Below are 19,204 nucleotides of genomic sequence, written 5' to 3'. Positions count from 1 at the left end.
TTCAAATATGTCCAGCTTACGTGCATATATGAGTCATATAAGCTTAAAATCCTTACATTTTAGAAGACATAACCAGCAAATGTTTGACATATTTCCTAAAAAAAATGACCAGAACAATTTGGAAGATTTGGGCTGGCTGCCATGGCATCCCCAGCGACACACACACACAGTGCCAGATCATGTGCTTAGTGTCATCCCTCCCAGGTGTGAATTCCTTTAAACCCACAAGGTATACTCTTCAGTAAATCCAGTTCAGACCTGTCAGCATCTTCAGATTACTACACTTAAGGTATAGTAAGCGATGTGGGGGAAAGCGAGGAGAAAAGTTGTTGATATAAGAGTGAAAATCAAAACAACCCCCTCTCCCTTCTTGCTCCTTCTGGGGCTCCACCCCCGAAGTTCATGGACGCGCATTGTCTTGGTGGTGGTCGTAACCACTGCTCAAGCTGACCAACATGGCGGAGTCTGAAGCGTCTGCTGCGGGACGGTAAGTTAGCTTTAGTTTGATAGCAGCATTTATTTCTCTGATAGTACAGGTGGCTAGCCTGGCTAACACCAGACCGCGTCTCAATCTCATGTGAGATGTTGTAGGTTACGTTAGCATGCTGCTAACGTTAGCTGCGAAGCTAACGTGCAGTGCGTCAAACAGCTGTAGTAACAACTCGGCTACTTTATTGCTAACATCACAACAACAACATCATGTTGAATGTCAGCTAGTAACGTTACAGTTTATGTGAAGCAACGCTGATGTTACTCACCTGTCCGGCAGATCAGCGTCCGCCTTCACTCTCCGTTCCTCCGCCGCCGGGTCTCTCCGTCTGTCCCTCCGCCGTTATAAAACCACATCGATGTGTCCACGAGTCCTTGTCTTGTCAAAGTCCTACTTTTATATTAAATGTTCTTCTAAGGTTGTCCTCTCTGGATGTTTCTTGGTCACCTCTCTGTCTCCACTATGTTTGTTTCCTGCGTACACTCATACACTACGTAACACCCCCACACACACACACACACAATCTTACCGTGAACACGCATGAACGCTCCTTCTTGTCTCCTGATTGGCTGGAGCATTGTTGTGTTGGCTCGCTCCGAGCCACATATTTATCTGCTGTAGCCAGGCTGTGTCTTGAGATCATAGACTTGAGACCGCACCTTTTTTCAGCGCGCACTTAGAAGGGACAGCTAGCGGATTGTGAGGAGAGATTCAGCGATTTTGACAAAAAATGTATTGGATTATTATCGCTTACTACAACTTTATGGCCTGATTTAAGCTACTAAAGGTTTGCGTGTGTAAAAACGTGTGCAAACTTGACATCACCCGTAAAAAATGTGCAAGCTGATTTACAAACGCAACGCACTGAGGTTCGTGTCTTGCAACTGTGCAAGACACTAGATTTGTAGTTCAAGACCACTTTTTCATGGTCTTGGTCTTGTCACAGCCTCTTTGGTCTTGGTCTTGGTCTCGGGTCTCGCCATGTCTCGGCCGGGCAGAGCGGTCTCGAGGGGATTTGAATAAATAAATGGCATCATTGACCCAACTTGTGTTGATTAAGCATTAGGCCTAAACCATTTCAGTGATGTTGATATTATACAGTGTAATTTGGCTACTACAATGCAAAATAATGCCATTTCAAGTTGATAATTGTGTATGCTATCTTTAATTTGATGTTACGTTTTCATCTACTACAAATTGAGTATAATTTAAATCAGTTACATATTTCCCATTCATTAGACAGTTTTTGGAGGTGCAGGGTGATGTTGGAGGTTTGTTGTTTTGTGATGAGTTTGGGAGTACTTAGTAGTCCTGTCAGTCCTTAACAGCACTCAAGAGTCAATCCCCTAATAGTGCAGTAATAGCCATCATGCAATTGCCACACATATTTGATCTCACCCAATCTGCGAAAATATTTACAGTGAGTTCACACGCAAGACATGCACTGTCTATGTATTGTTGTGCCAGTAGTTGAAATAATACAATCTAATATTTATACTTAGCAGCTTATGTTCTACAACTCATGCAAAATATGGTGTAACTGTTTTTTCGGGGGGGTTTTCGGTCTCGATCTCGACTGGTCTTAGTCTTGACTTGGTCTGTCTTGTTCTTATCTTGGTCTTGGTTTAGGCGGGCTTGACTACACGTCTACAAGATACTGTCCATTTAGTACGTTTGCCATAATGAATATGTAATGTGGGGCGTCTCAACCACATGTGCAAAATACAGGGAGGAGAAAATACAACTATGTTATATAGCACGCGTATTGTGATTTACCAAACCTGAAGATATGTTTTCTGACCCTAACTGCGTCTATAAATAATATCTACCTTTTGAATGCAGTTATTAACCGGCTGCGCACTGCGCACAGATGACTGCTGTCACTGTGGAGAGGAGGAGAATGAGGCACAATGACAGAATACATAGTACAGGATGGAGTTTTTCCGAGTTTTTCAGCTTGCACCTTTTTTGCGGGTGATGTCAAGTTTGCACACGTTTTTACACACGCAGACCTTTAGTAAATCAGGCTTAGTGTTTCACATAAAGGTGGCAAGTCACCACTGCTGTTTAGATCTTTGTCTCCCTCTTGGCCACAAGAGGGAGACAAAGATGTGTATATATATAAAATTATTTCATAAATGAAATGTGATACAGCAACAAATCTATTTTAAATAGAAATATTATATAGGAATTTGAATTTTTCTATAGGCACACATATACATTCACAAACTTTTTGTGTTCAAAGTAAAAGTGTTGTTTGTTTGGTCTGAAGACTTGTTTGACGCTCTAAAATAATTTGATGTTTTTGATTCAACTATTTTTTTTAAAGAAAGTAAAACACAGAAACACACACACATGCATTAGAATGTGTTGCTTTACCTGTCTGTCTGTGGTAAGCTGCAGATGAATTCTGAATGTCTTCATGAGAATGTTATGAGAGAGAGAGAGAGTGTGACTTTTTGCAGCACAGAAACTCTCTCTGTTGTTCTTTATCAAACACTGTACACTGTGCTGAGTATGCACCTCCTAAAGTCTTCCTTTTTTGTTTTCTTCAGAGGAAAAACATATATCCATCAAAGTGTAATGCACAGTCCAACAGCTTTGGCAGCAGTACAGTTTATCTAAGACTTGTTGTCTAGGATGAATAGAACAAAACAGGATAGAGTATATTGTTAATCATTAGCCAGACATTAACTGCATTTTGGGAGAGGGCTTTTGTGTTACAGATGGGTCTTACTTGCACACAGCTTCTTATAAAATAAGCATGTGGTAGCTTTCCATCTAAATAGTCATTTGACATAAAAAAAGAGAGACGATTGCACTGCTGTAGTGACAGTAACAACACACCATTACCACACTATATAAGTGCATTACACAGAATCGTGTACTTCACATTACTTCACATTTCACTGAAAAATTACCATTGATGCAGTTCTCATGGTCACAGGTGGTTACTTATTATTTTGATCAGTTGCCACTCATCAAGATGGTTGCTCTATTTATTACTATGAGCCCCTCAGAGGGCTGATGCCAGAGGAAGAAGGTATAGATAGGCATACTGCTGATAGCAAGATCACTGTTCTGTCAAGACTGTGGACTGATGAAGTTAACCCGCCTCCCTTAAGTATGTTGGTTTAATTTCTCTCTGACTGTATTTTCTAAACTAAAAGTTTTGTATACGAGGTAAAAACTTCAAAAGCTCACAAGGTTAAGATAATGAGTAATGCTCTGCCTTTAACCACTTAACGCACGCTGTTCCGTCTACGGGACGGGACGGATGTTAGGAGGTAGCCACACGTTCTTCTGAATGTTTTAAACACCAACCCTTAAACATATATATTCATGCCGTACATTGTTGGAAAGCTTAGATTCTCCTGATTCATTCAAGGCCACTCACGACTTATATGGTTGCTCACAGCCGTAATAGTATTAGCGATTAGCTCGGCTAGCCACTCAGCTAAGTGAGAAAAGCTATAATGCCTACATACCTTCAAAGTCTTCCCTTTATCCACAACGATCATCTTATGACTCAGCACTTTCTGTACAGCTCGCCAAATATCCATTCTTGTGAAATATGAAATCCGTTTCCATAACATCGAAATACTTTCCTCAATATGTTCATGTATTTAGTCCAACACGTAATGTAATAACACAAATAACAAACCATATACGGTCCCTTTTACGTCATTTCCTGACCTGCACGTCCATCTCAGAGTACACGTGACTAGATGTTTACGACCGTGAGCCTCTTCTGCTTCTGACGACACCACACACACAAGCCAATCGGTGTTTAGGATTAGGCAGTACATGTCTCCAAAGCCAATGAGGACGTGTGACCGACAACAATGACGACATGACTGCTGTTCTAGCCTATGGAAATATTCGGTGAAATGAAGTTGATAACCTTTTAGCCAATAGTCAGAGGTTTCCAACGGTGTATGACACTAAGCTATTAAGTTTGGCTGTCCATAAACAAACTCCAAGCGTAACCGGCGTGCGCCCTGTGCGTAAAAGACTTGAATCATATATCATTACGCACTCGGCATTTTGGTACACGGTTGGTTCTTCTTCGACTTAACATATGACTTATACCAAAATAGATAGATAGATAGATAGACAGACAGACATGGCCAAACAAAAAATATGGTTATATGTAATAATAATAATAATAATAATAATAATAATAATAATATGGCGTCAGCTTTCATTAGAGACCAAGATTTTGATTGTAGGCAATGGGGATGTGAAGTTATAGGTGTTTGACTGCGGTTATACAGCTTTGGTAACCAAGTGTCCATTTGGAGTCTCCAAAAAGGACCTGAGGAAAACGCATGGACATACCTGTTGAAAAATAATTCTGAAAAATTCATCTTTTGGTCTTTTGACTCCAAATTTGGACTGCATGAAGCCAAGACCTATGGCTGTGGCCTCATTGTGTCTATATCCTGCTGAGAGGTCCCTGAATGTCTGTACACATGTCATTGTAAAGGCAAACCTATGGGCGAGTAAACAACCCCATCATTGTAACCTCTGCCACTCTTTGTCAGTAAGTCACAGAATCACACAGACACTAAGAACACACAAGAATCCTGAGAGTGTTTCCTTTCCAATGATACCAGACACATCTCTGAGTCTCAAACTATGTGGGATCTGTGCTGCTCACAACTTGGGCATGTCATCTAGGCTAACAGCATAAAAAACAGGGGCGTGTGTTAAGTGGTTAAGCATGTAGGAAGGGTATACATACTCCATAGAAATCATCCATTTTACAGGAGAGAATGGACCAAAGAAGCAAGCAATGCTCTGCTGACAAAGGTCACATTTGTTATCTAATCTCCTCTTCAGCTGTTTGTCCTGTATAGATACCTTGCACCATTTCTATTTTTTTCATAAACACTCTCTCAGATAGAAAATAAATATTAAAAGTGATAGTCAAATTGCTCAAATTCAGTGAGCTCAATTGAGAGAGACAGAGATATAAGACCACCGACAAAATTGTATTCATTTCTAACAGCAGCAAAGTCTAAAATCCTCAAAAGTAAACCCAAGTATCCCCATAGCTGAATTCCATCAGGTGTAACTAGGAGAGTAGTTTCTGTGGTTGTGATTCTGCAAGTTAGATTCTCACATCTCTCCAGCTGAGAGCAAGAGAGCCAGAGGACTGTTGACTGCTGCTAGCTGGTAAGAAAGCAAAGATTTATTTATTTATTCATATTCTTAAGGCTCAAGAAAAAATCATACACAGCATATAAATTCACAGACCCACAGTATTCCAAGATTTTCATGGGCACACACAACAATTGGAGAGTCTTACTGTAAGATTTTAATATCAAATTTATTACATAATTCAAAAAAACATTAAAAAAATTGTATTTTTTTTACAAATAAAATAAGTCACATTGACCTGCTGTTATATGGGTTAAACAGTAACTATTGAATGTTGAAATCTGTGTGTGTGGTGTGTGTCCTCTCTCAACGCAGAATAAACACATAATATAAATACTTCTGCCCAAGTGGAGGACCAACAAACAAATTGAAAGGAAAGGATGAAAAGCTTCAAGCATGGCTGCTTCTTTTGTAATATATGAAGCACTTGAAAACAGTTCTTATTGAGGCAGTAGTTGCTTCCCATATCCTCCTCCCAGTTATTCAGGTATGACTGCAGTTACAACTTCACTATAGGGTCCATACCGGCCAAACTTGTCTTTGCCCACAACAGCAACACACATCTTGTACCCAGGCTTGTACTTGGGGATCCATGCATACATGGGCAGAGGGCTGGCCCTCACCTCATCAAGGGTTTTCCATTCTTTGAAGATGCCGCAACCCTTAACTTTTTCCGTGGTTATGTAGATGCTGCAGCAGGGAGAGTAAACAAGAGAAAGCATAAGAAGTGAGGAAGAGGACAAAAAAAAAAAAAGTAATGAGAGTTGTAGTGAAGGCCACTAACTGACTGACCTCCGCTTCCATCTGCTGGTCTTATGTTGAGATAAGCAACACGCAGTAAAGGATGATATTCTTCAAACAGCTGTGTGAAAAAGTCCTATATTCCACCTGGCTTGTTTATGCGTGGTTGCTCATCTCAGCCAAAAGAGCGATGGCGGAAAAATATGGATCTAATTCCCATTAACCATTCAGATATTTTAAGAAAAACACGCCAAAGAGTTATGATGAAACAGATTTCTGTGTTGTGGAAACCGAACTGTATCAGTGCGCCAGATGTTGTTGCCATCTGGCACACCCTAATTGCCTCAGAGGGCAACATTTGCAGTTTTGATTACATTGTAAATAAACCTGTAACTGTACACACTCAGCTCACTAATGTTTACCAGTCCAGTGGAACACACTTGATAATATAATAACTTCATCATTTGATTCATTTTGATTGCTTTTTAACCCATTCCAAGTAAATTCTGCTCAAGGGAAGTTGAGAAAGATGTACAAATAGAGCTGAAGGGGCTGAAACCTCTGTTTAAAGAAGCATCTGCCTACTCAACACACTATCTCTTGCCCTCTGCTGATTATCACCTGTAACTATCCATGGGTGGACCTGAAGGGTCCTCCTCCTCCACGTTCCAGAGCACAGAAAGGCCAGCAGGTTGCTTGATGAGAGCCAGGTGTACTAGTAGTCTCTTTGGTATGTTGTACGAGGCAGCCTCTATGTTCATGATGGAGGGAAATGTGGTAGTGGGAAGAGGAGGATAGGCAACCTCATCCTCTTCCTAGGGGTAGATAAACAAAGTGAAGAGAGTAGTGGTAATATGAGTACAGTAACATGATAAATATTACAGTTAGTTAGTTAGTTAGTTAGTGTGTGTAGGCTATTACCAGCTCTGAGTCTGTGAGAAAGTTACGATCGACAGGAGAAACGCATTCCTGTTTCACACCCTCACACTTGGGCTCATTTTCCTGTTTTCATTAAACAACATAAGTATGAGTTTATATATTTGTTCAGATTAATCACGTGACATGTTCATCCTTAGAGGTAGAAAAGAGTACAGAGTGGAGGTAATGGTAGTACAGTGTGGGCTCATTAGCTTGTGTGCTTTACCTGCTTTAGGCCTGTTTGCTTGAAACTGTTACTATCATCATGAGAGAAGCATTCCTGTTTCACACATACTGATTTTGGCTCCTTCAGCTGTTTGAACTCCTTAAACTTGTTTTCATTTTCCTGTTTTCATTAAACAACATAAGTATGAAAATGAGTAATATCTCATTATTAGCTGCAAACAATGCGTTTATGTATGCCCTGTTATGAAACTAGTATATCAAATAATGAAGGATCCTATCTTTGACTCAGGAGAGCCTTAAATAATATGATGCTGATAGTTGAATATTATTTAAAATGTAAACCTAATTAAAAAACTACATCCCATAAACTGATTGAAACACACAACTGGATAGATTACATAAACCCTCACCTGAAAGACGTCTTTGTTCATGTATGTGCAATCTGTGCCTTTATCAGCTGGAAAAACAAACAAACACCAGACACGGCAGAGGATAAATACTCAGACAACCAACTGATGCAAATATTCATTAGTGCACATAAACTTGCTGGGCTCTTACTGTGTGACACAGTCTCCATGGTTTCATCCTGAGTCTGTATCCTGCAGAGTTAGACATCAAATGAAATTGTTACACAATCTGACAATCAATCCATTCATAGCAAAAGCCTTTATAACTTTTATGAATGACTAATATCACCAAACCTGATCCCACATACCTTTCAATGGTCACAGTAACATGAGATGGCAGTGGACTCTGAAAACCAAGCATATGCGAGTTTATATATTTGTTCAGATTAATCACGTGACATAATCATATAAGAGTTCATCCTTAGAGGTAGAAAAGAGTATGGAGTGGAGGTAATGGTAGTACAGTATGGGCTCATTAGCTTGTGTGCTTTACCTGCTTTAGGCCTGTTTGCTTGAAACTGTTACTATCATCATGAGAGAAGCATTCCTGTTTCACACGAACTGATTTCGGCTCCTTCAGCTGTTTGAACTCCTTAAACTTGTTTCCATTTTCATGACAATCATCTGGCTCTTTCTTTATGCGCCTGTGATGTACCTGAACATAAACATGGAAAGGAGTACTACGTTGCCATTAGTTGCACAGGATATATTTATGCATGCCAATGTTTTGAAACTAGTATATCAAATAATGAAGCATCCTACCGTAATCTCAGGAGAGGCATGAGGAGGAAGTGGAAGAGGCAGATCTTCACTTAAATCTGCTATAGCATTCGTCAAAGCTTGACATGGATTATGTACAACCCAAATAACAAAAAAAATGACAGGAAATACAAAGATGTGGTTAGGTATTCAAGTTCTAACTCTTCATATAATTACATTTGGTCCATTATAACAGTCATGTCCGCTTTCTCCACTGCAGAAATACATTTTACCACATACTATAAGAGACAGATTTAAAAAGGTAGAGTCAGTCATTCTAGAGAAAGATTGTTGATATTTGAAATAAACACCCAAATAAATACACCCCTCACTTTGTGCCCCCCCCCCCCCCCCCCAAATTCATTCAACCAAAATATGGTGGAATGTGTCAGCTGTCACTTCTGAGTCACTTGTGTTCTTCTCATACTATATCTCGAATGGGGGAAAAATGTGGCCCATGTGAGCACAACAGTCACCACCATCACTGTGGCCTGCCAATGTCTCCCTCGACCTGTGCTCAGCATCTCTGACAAAAAGTATATTGAACAATTTTCCTCCAGAATCACTGACTACCTTTTTAATGTAGTTCACACGTGGGCTTGTATTAATGAAACAGCCTTACCAACTTTATGTGCACGCATCTTCTTCAGTGCCTTTTTAGTGGTTTCCTAGAAAGAGAAATAATCAAAACTAACCAGTCAAACTCAACATCTCACTGTTTATGGTAACTCAAGATGCAGACCTCAAAAAGTACTAGTTTTTGTATTTTGTATAGTGATGCAACAGTATTTAAGGACTTACTTATTTCTTATTATCTATTGTGGTTTTGTATGGCCGAAGCATGTGGTATCTGTAACCACACTCAACAGTGTAATGGCAACTCTGTACAAGCATGGAACTGAACTTGTCTCCATTTGCTTTAATCTGTTGTAACATACAATAACTAATTGCCTGTACATGTTAACTTTGAGCGCAATCCTTAACATTTTGAAATTTGAATGTTACATGTTACAGCAATAACACTACTTCACTTATGCTGCACACAACTGGAACAAACTACCAGCAGAACTGAAATCAGCCCCAACTGTGAACACTTTTAAATCCAGGTTAAAAACATTTCTCTTCTCCTGTGCTTATGATTGAGCTCTTTTAAAGCACTTTACATTTTAATCTTTCATTTGCGCTCTGTGTCCTTTTAATGATTTTAAAGCTAATTTATTATTTTATACTGCAATCATTTTATTTATGTCTTTCTATTTTTCTGTACTTTGTTTTTATTATGTGGGTGGGGGGTTAATTGTATGTTTTAAGTTTCTCAAATTACATGTTTTTCTGTTTTATGTAAAGCACATTGAGTTGCCATTGTGTATGAAATGCGCTATATAAATAAAACTGCCTTGCCTTGCCTTGCCTCCTTCAGTTTTTAGAGCTGAATTGTCAAAAAGTGTTTCCGACCTAATGAGCTGATAAGTTTGATGTTAATCCTCACACCAGTGAACATGGTATAATTACTGACCACAAAAGCATCAACTTTACTATATAAGGTCCAAAAAAACTATATTAACACTGACGTACAGGAATTATTTTTTGACTGAATAAATAAGGATAAAATGAAATGTGTATTACTCCAAATCCCCACATACTGTTGAAGGTGGTAGTTGAATACTATTTCAAATCAAAAGTGATTAAAAACAACAACATACCATCATCTGCAAGACGTCTCTGCTCTTGCCTATGCAATCTGTGCTCTTGTCTACTGAAAAAAAAGAGAAAAACATGACAAAGAATAAATACTCAGACAACCAACTGATGCATATATTCATTAGTGCCAAAAACAATAATAAACAAAACAAAAAGCACATCCGCTACCCAGTTGGGGATGGGTGCTGGACCAAAAAACAACTATAAGAAGAGTAAAAAGAAAAGTCTGCACACCATAGGAGCTCCCATGCAGGTATAGTTTAATAAAGCCAATGGGGACTTTTCATTTTACTCTTCTTATATTCATTAGTGCACATAAACTTGCTAGGCTCTTACTGTGTGACGCGGCTTCCTTGGTTTCATCCTGAGAGTGTGTCCTGCAGAGTTGAATATCAAATCAAACTGTTTCACAACTGATGATATCCAAATTCATGTAAAGCACAAATTCACAGAAGGACATTCATAATTTTCACTTAATGACTGATTACCAAACCTGACTCCACGTACCTCCTGACGGCCACATTATCAGATGCCAGTGGAGTCTGAAAGTCAATCATTCGTAAGAGTTTGTGTATAGACTCATCACATGTGACATAATTATATTCAAGCGAGTGAATAGCTGCGTGTGTGTGTGTGTCAGCATCTAACCTTTTTCTGTGTCTTTGCCACGTTGGCAAGAACGGCTTCTGCTCTCTTAGTCACCAACTTAACACGGGCCTGAGGAAGGGAGGGATGTAAAGATTTATATGTGCTAGATGTATTGGATTTATGGTAGGGCTGGCTTAAAAAAAAAGATTGAAATTGATCTTCGTTTGAGTGATCCAATATCCATTCATAATATCCCAAATCCCATCTTTGAATGTATGCCTTTTCCTGAGGATGCTGGAAGCATTAACCCATTAGTCTTGGTTCTTTGTGCAACCTGAGAGACTAATTAACCTTATTTGAATCAAAAAACATGGAGGAAGCTGCTCATCACCTAAAGGCAGATGTTTAATTGCATTACGGATTTAAAAATTATGAAGACAAAGAACAACTGACAAAAGCAAAGCCATATATATGTGTGTTCAGATTTGATCTTATCCTTTCACTACATTTATCCTGTTGTGTAATGTACAAAATGCAATACTAGACTTACAAATACATATACAGATATATGTATATGTAGAATCCTGACAGGATAATTAGAAGTAATAACCCACTTGTGTCCACTTGAGATGTACCAACTGCACCACATCCTCTGCATTAAAGAAAGCACCTATACTGTTTTTATCTGGTCACTCAGTACTTACTGACTGCAGAGTTTGTAGTTACATTATATTGTGTTGATGCTGTGGTATGTTGGTCATGTTAAATAAAAAGCACATTAATGCAACTGCTTTGGTTTCAATTATTAATGTAAACATGCATACTTTCAATTATGCTCCTGATTAGAAGGTTCTTTATACAATTTACAACATTCATCCTCTGAGAATGTTTCATATCCATATGTGATAATAGAGAGAAGGGTTAGGGAAAAAATGTCTGAATTTCAAATAAAAAGTGACAGTCCTAGCAGGTGCTGAGCTCTTACAGTAAGTCACACATACATAATAACCCTAACTCCAGTAAGTCACACTACCAAAAGTACAAACAGCAGGCAGATTTAAACTGCACATCTTAAGTACAGTGAGTAAAAAAATATTTACTACTTCTTCCACTCACCTCCAGTTTTTCCATGGAGGTTTCATAGTCAAATTCACCATTCAGCCGCTGAATAGCCTCTGCTACATTCTGCAGTTTTTTTTCATTCTTTTTCACTGCACTGCGAACCTCCTGCTCGATCAGTGTTTGTACCTGTAGACACACACGCACTGCACTCAGTAACTGCAGATGTTAATTATATTACTCGACATATGCATTTACAAATGTAACCACACATGATGTCAAATATGCATAAAGAATAAATATACAATGCATTTCCACAGTCTCTGATGTTGTCTCTTACTTCAGATTGGGAGAATTTGATCTTTTTGTCACGGTCTCCAGAAAGAGTTGAATTGGTGGGCAACCTCTTCATTCTTCAAACACACAAACACACACATACAGAATGTAAAAATTCACCTAGCTTTCAATGTGTCTTATCCTATATTGAGGAGATTACAAAAATTAGGTTTGGACTTTGCTGTCCTAATCTGTGAAAATACGTTAAAAAATTGAAAGAATCAAGAATGTTACATCCTGCATAAATGCAACGCAGTAATTTATATTTTGTTCAAGGACCACTGTAAAACACCTCATGCCAACTGATTGATTTGAATTAGAACAGGAGAATATGTGGTGATTGGGATATAACAATCTATAGAATTATACACAACACATGTATAAGTCCAGTAGTGTCATACTGGGCAGAAGTTGTGCGATGACTTTTACTTACAATGTGGCTACTGGGGGTGTAACATCAACATTGGTCCAAAACTAGTCAAAAACACAACATTTCTGCATTGCAATACTACAAATATACCTTGAAATATCTCATGAATAACACTATAACTTTGTGTGATCTGCTGTAAAGAGAAGAAGCAACATGTTATGTGATAGCAAGTGTAGCCAGAACACAACATGAACGTTTCAGTCTTGATATACCACTTACAGAAACATCAGACAACAAAAGCAAAGTTGCACAAGCACTGAACGTCACGAAGAAAAGTGTGCAGGAGCAACAAACATTAGAAACAGTACAACAACAAAAAAGAGAAGCTTCCTCTGCAACAAAACAAGGATGGCTAACATCCTTAGCCAGCATCGTCTCTGAAACAGCTGTAGCATGTCTCTACAAGCAAGTTCTTATTTTAAAATACTTATTAAACATTCAGTTAAGAGGTTTACAACTCACATCAGATGCTCAAACATGTGTCCTATAGATTATATTGTATTTAAAACAATTTGGGTTGCCAAGCACATCAAGCAGCAACGTACTTCAGTGGGATGAAAATGTACTTGACTTGTCAACCTGGTAACAAAATAAGCAGCAGAGGATGCCAAAGCAGTACGAACAACTGCATGTATGAAGTATAGTAGTATGTATGTATCAGTCAAACTGCCAGCCACTTTAAAAGCATAAAACTGTGTGGCTACAAACATTTATGAAGCTGTTTTGCAGTTGTGATGATGTTTGAGGTTAACTCACACATCCAGAAGACACAGGGCCACTTCTGAGTCAGTTTTCAACCCCTGTTCTGCTTTCAGTTCACGCCACTTTTCAAACGCCACTCCAATGTCCACCCGAGCCCTTAATTTGTTTGCTAACATCTTGGTTGAATCTTTGGATTTCCTGCGTTTGGCGTTATTCTTTGCTCTCTCTCGAGCCATTTTTCACATTCAGTGCACTGTCAAGAGAAAGGTTGCATGCAGTTGGCAAGTGGGCTGAAGTTGTTATCAATCCAGCAAACACAGCTAAGAAGCTGAAACCTGGAAATAACAACAGCCACTGTTAATTTTGACATAATTTCTCTACAAATTCATCCATAATGAACACTTCATTTCAGGGATGAGTAATCCTGTGATGTAATACAATGCATTGCCCACAATAATATCATCATCACTAAATGATATTTTATATTATGTTATCAGTGCAACAGAGGAACAAGACATAACCTTTAAAATTATTGTACATATGTATTCAGTCTATTAGGGTCTGTCTTTTTTTGTTCTGAATTTGTTTAACAGGATTTAAAAGCCAAACTCAATCCCCATAAAACAATCAGCCTTGAGTTGACACACATTTTGAGACTGTAACATGGGTGTCATTATTCAAATGTCTAATACACATAAAGTGACAAGGGGCTTGACTGCCAAAAAATGCAAAAGTAGAGAATTCGCATGTCTTATGTAGATAAACCTGTACTGTACAAAAATGCACAGGTTAGGCAAGGAGCAACTTTCAATGCAAGCTCAACATTTCTGTATTTGTCAACTACACCACGGTTGTGAATTAGATATTAACTGTGAAGAACATTGGTGATTCATTAGTTAGTTACTAGTTTGCATGTCAGCTTAGAAGCAAGCTCACTGCTAAGAAAGCTAACCTTTAGCTAAGCTAAAAACTTTTAGCAAAACATTCCACTTTACAAGCTAGTTACAGCTATTGAAAGAGACACATAGCTATCAAACTGGACATACATTAAAGTGCCACGTATATAATCATTACCTCGTATAAGTCCACTTGTTTTGCTAGCAAACGCTGTTAAAAAAAACAATAGGTTGCTAGCATGGACGTACTCCGACAATTTTGGTTTCTGGGAGATGGCGAAGAAGTGTTCGGCAAAGATCGGCCCTACTCCGCCTCTGATTGGCTGGTACTCATCGCCTTCGTTAGTTAGGTTACTTCGGAGCGTTTAAAAGATGGTCCATTTACACATCTATGATGTAGTAAGTTCACAGAGTAAGTTAAGTTCTTCTACTTCTTTCCTGTTTATTGGCAGTTGGAAAAATAGCCTAGAAGTGCTTTACCGCCACCAACTGGATTGGAGCGTGAAAAGATTTGCAGGAAATTAAAAAATATCTGGCCGATTTCTTAAAAAAAAAAAAAAGTCTTCTCAACTCAGACTATTTAAAGGCAGGTCTAACAGATCTATTGACATCACCCTTTTCTCTAATATTTTGAGATTCTTTATTAATGTTCAGGTGTTGGAAAAGTCAAAGTATCCAAAGTAGTGAGAGTGGAAGAGCAGGGAGTCGGTGGGTTAAAGGGGGTAATTTCTGGATTACTCTTCACAGTTAGTATGGAGGAACTGGTAGAGAACTTGATGTTGGGGATGATTAGTTAAAAGTGCTTAAAGAATGACAAGGAGACATTTTTTTTAGTTTGAAACAATGGTTCTTCCAAAGGTCTTGGAGGTGGAGGTGTCACAGATTAGAGTGAAGGGAAAGATGGTTGGACAGGAAAAACAGGGTAAGGAGCATGGCCACAATTAAAGGTTAATGACAGTGAATATCAAGCAGGATGATAAACTTTTAGTGCAAGTGATAAATGCTGCAGCTGAGGTAAAACTGGACAGATTCAAATAATTTTTAAAGCAGCAGTGCATCATCTTGATATGATGGGTTTGAAATAGGGGCAAGTGAGAGACAATCTCAGTGTCCAGGTAAGTCAAGGAGTCACTGTGTATTGGTTGATAATAACAGTTTTAATACTCCAGTGAAATATACTTTAGAACACGATAACAGAAATATATAACATTCAGCCCACCCTCATCAACACTCACCATGCCAGCTCTCCTAACAGGATAACATTTGTTCTTTCAGACAAAACTGAATTATTTATCAAGTCATTTTGTCTGAAATTTGTGGTGAAAAAGTGTGAGTAGACTTTCCAAGACACTCCCGAATACAGCTGTGTGTTATGTGGGGCTACTGAACAGGTGGACCCAGGTGCAGACACTGATGAAGAGACAGGAATCAGGTAAAAACATATTTATTGCAGAGTACAGTGAAGATGGGCTGCAGGCTAGGAGATGCTCTCTCTCTCTCTCTCTCTCTCTCTCTCTCTCTCTCTCTCTCTCGTTTCTGTTGAGTAGTGTAATTGGTCTTAAATTTAAATTGTCCAGTAACCTTTTATTCTTGCCATGCTTGGGAATAAGGGTTATCAGTCCTTGCCTCGTGCTTGACATTCATTTCTTTCTCTGTAAGCAGTCTGGCATTGCCTTGAATAGCAGATTTCTGATGTCCTTCCAAAACAATTTATACAAATCAGCTGTGAGCCCGTTGGAGCCGGGGATTTGTTCAAGTTCTTTCAGGCTAACAGCATCCAATTTTTCTATTTTTTTCTTGATTTCTCTCTATAGAAGTATAGAGATTACTATAAAATGTGAAAACTTATTTTTCAATAGTTCTAGTGTCCTTGCATTCTACTCATTTTATCAGTAATTTTGTCACTACCTTATTTTCCTGTATTCTCTTCTCTAGATTCCTGAAAGTGTTCTTTTCTCCTTCCTTTATGCACTTTGCTCTTGATCTCACAAATGCATCCTGGACTCTTTGAGATGCATATCTTCTAATTTGGATTGCAATGTGATAAGCTTTTCTTTGTCCTCTACTTTTACAAATAACTAATTTCCCATTCGTGGTGCTTTTCAATTTGAGTTATTTCTTTATACAGTGTTGCTTTTTTTAATCAAGCTAAAGTTACTTCCAGTAGCATTTGTGTTTCCTTTTTCATTAGCACAATTTATTTTCATTTTTTATTATACAGTGATTGGCTAATGCAGCTTTGGAAAATGAAATGTCCAAGACATGTTCCATAACTGGATCAGTAGCAAACCAATAACCATATCTGGATTTGGTACCATTATATTTAGACCAGGAGTATTGGTTTCCCTGGATGTACACTCTATATATCTACCAAGCAATTTCTACAGCTCAACAAGACTGTTCAATCTATGGCCACAGACTTTTCCTTGCCTCCCTATCCTTTCAGTAGTAGCATCCTGGAGAAATGGAAACCTTTCTCCCTACACATCAGGGAATCCTTACTTCAGTGCTATGTTCTCTTTGACAAGGCTCCAGACACTGACCTCCTTTTGGCTGACCGGGGGCACAATGTTGATCGCTTCTTCAAGCTGTTGAGCTTTCATGGTCCAGTTTTGTTAAAGAGTTGTATGATGTCTGCTCTGATGTTTTTGTCACTATTCTCCATCACACCTTTAGGTTTCAGCAACCATTACATCTTGTGTCTTAATATCTTTACTCAGGATTTTGTTGTGTTTGCCAGCTTGTTGATTTTTTTTCTTCCAATTCATAACTTCTTCAGCATGAAAGTGGACTTTAGTTAACAATCATGCAGCTACTCCAATTAGAAATTGTGTGGAGACAGCTGGGTTGCCACATACAATATTTATAGCACACATATATAGGCAGGCATTTGAGGCATGAAGCCCCTATAACTAATTCTGAGTTTCCATTTACTCCAGCCCTGTGACTAACTGAACCCTGACCCTTTCTAGAATTGGACCTTGGTTATTCTGCGTGGTGTCCTTTTTGGAGTCGACTGCTTATAGCCTTGCTCCGATGTAAATGTATTTAAGGTTGGGCTGTGTCCTCACTTAGGAGGGATACAGTGGTCACTGACTCAGGAATGCTTTCTTTCCAAAAAGGTAATGCCTTGTGTTTTGATTTCACTACTACACATCTGCCAAAGGCTTTTTGTGTCTGTGTGTTTCTTGAGAGTTGATTTACATCCTCTGTGCTCATTTTGACCTGGGTTTTTGTAAAGTTTCTGTTGTTAACCTTCAGTCTGGCACGTTTAATCACACTTAGGTTTTCCACTTTGGGTGATTGAATTGTTCTTTAGTAGGGATGTCACGATTCTTGAATGCTCATTTTGATCACTTTTTCAATTTTCAGTTACTTCTCAAGACGCCATCTTGCCAGAAGTTCACAAAACGTAAAGTCACCTGTTCCCAGTTCCACTTCTGGTTCCACTTGAATGCTGCCATCCTCCAAAATTTACAAAACCCCAGAACCTCAACTAGTCATTGATATGGTAATGTTGGTTATAGTTAATCATTTAATTATTAATCAGATTTCCAAATTGATAGTTTAGTATATTTGATGTGACTTAATTAATTGGCTATTAATGTTCTCTTTTCGAAGGGTGGTGACCTGAGGTGAATTGAATGCAAGTCAAATTTTGTTATCTAATAAAAAGATTGATTATTTCAGATAGTTTAAGCTGTTGCAATCATAGTGCAGTAAATTAGATACTGTTTAATTCCCATGTCAGCCACACTTTATCACAGTGTATAATGAGTAGCTTTTTCTTTAACTCATTAACAGTTTTGGCACAAAGAAAATGTATTTAGTGTATATGACATTTATTGAGATTGACATCAGAAGGGGGCAACAAGAAAAAAAACAAAAAAAAAACATCTGTAACTTCTTGCAGAGTCCTTTGGGTCTTTGTTACTGAGTCTGCTGGAGGTATGCCCAATCTGTTTTCACCAAGTAGAAACAAGTTCATTCATTTCAGCAGTGTCTTCCAGAAGCATGCAGCAGTTTGTTCTGTAACTCAAAATTAAAAAAATGTGTACACATGGCATTGTTTTTTGTCAGTCCGCTAGGTATCAATGGCAGAACACTTGTGACATGTGAATAGCAGTAATCTTGCAGATTACAGAAGCTGCCAGTGATGATTTAGACTTAAGCTAAAAATGAAGAGCTTGTATTTGTATTTTAATTTACCTCAGAGTATAAAAGCAAATGAATGAATGAATATATTGACCATTTCAAAACATTTTCATTTTGAAGTGAAATGAGACTCATTATTAATTTGGAATTAAGCATTACATATATTTAACTGCAAAAATGTTTAAAAACAGATGCCCATGAATACAGTTTTGGCAACAACTCCTATGATTGAATGTTTACTTAACTGATTATTTTCAGTGTGGTTTATAATTGTTTGTATAGGTCTACAATCACTAAGCTACAGTACATCAATGACATAAAATACATACAGGAAAAAATACAATCATAACCCAAAATGTTTCCAAATAGAAATCAAGAGTAGAGCTAATATTAACTCATCTCTTAGAAAGTGATTGCTGCAGTTTCCTCCTCCTTCCAGCCTATTGTACAGCAACTACTTTACTCAACACAAGTTAAAGGGGTTGACTGAAAGAACAAGAACTTGCATGAATTGGAGGCTTAATAATCAGTGAAACACTCTTAAGATGACAACTTTATAAAAACATATGGTCAACAAATATCACAATCTTGGCCTCCAATATGTTGTTTTGATCATGTTCAAGTATCATCTTGAGATAGCAGAGCAAAATCTTTTACTTCCATTTCTTTT

General features: G+C 38.2%; 1 protein-coding gene across 1 annotated transcript; it reads right to left on the bottom strand.

Moving 5' to 3' along the window:
- Positions 1 to 5,891: 5,891 nt before the first annotated feature.
- Positions 5,892 to 14,714, bottom strand: atf7ip2 (activating transcription factor 7 interacting protein 2). The gene is made up of 18 exons (XM_053338864.1): positions 14,558 to 14,714; positions 13,538 to 13,818; positions 12,356 to 12,428; positions 12,073 to 12,204; positions 11,017 to 11,085; positions 10,876 to 10,910; positions 10,705 to 10,745; positions 10,371 to 10,423; positions 9,290 to 9,335; positions 8,671 to 8,747; positions 8,402 to 8,563; positions 8,217 to 8,254; positions 8,060 to 8,100; positions 7,912 to 7,958; positions 7,542 to 7,661; positions 7,319 to 7,399; positions 7,019 to 7,212; positions 5,892 to 6,346 (listed from the first exon to the last, which is right to left on the bottom strand). The coding sequence occupies exons 2-18, from the start codon at positions 13,717 to 13,719 to the stop codon at positions 6,136 to 6,138; spliced, it is 1,602 nt and encodes a 533-aa protein (XP_053194839.1). The 5' UTR covers positions 13,720 to 13,818; positions 14,558 to 14,714; the 3' UTR covers positions 5,892 to 6,135.
- Positions 14,715 to 19,204: the final 4,490 nt, after the last annotated feature.

Source organism: Scomber japonicus, chromosome 18 (genome assembly GCF_027409825.1).
Source record: "Scomber japonicus isolate fScoJap1 chromosome 18, fScoJap1.pri, whole genome shotgun sequence".
NCBI classification, from domain to species: Eukaryota; Metazoa; Chordata; class Actinopteri; order Scombriformes; family Scombridae; genus Scomber; species Scomber japonicus.
The sequence above is the reverse complement of the archived record's forward strand: the minus strand, read 5'-3'. Positions and strand labels throughout refer to the sequence as shown.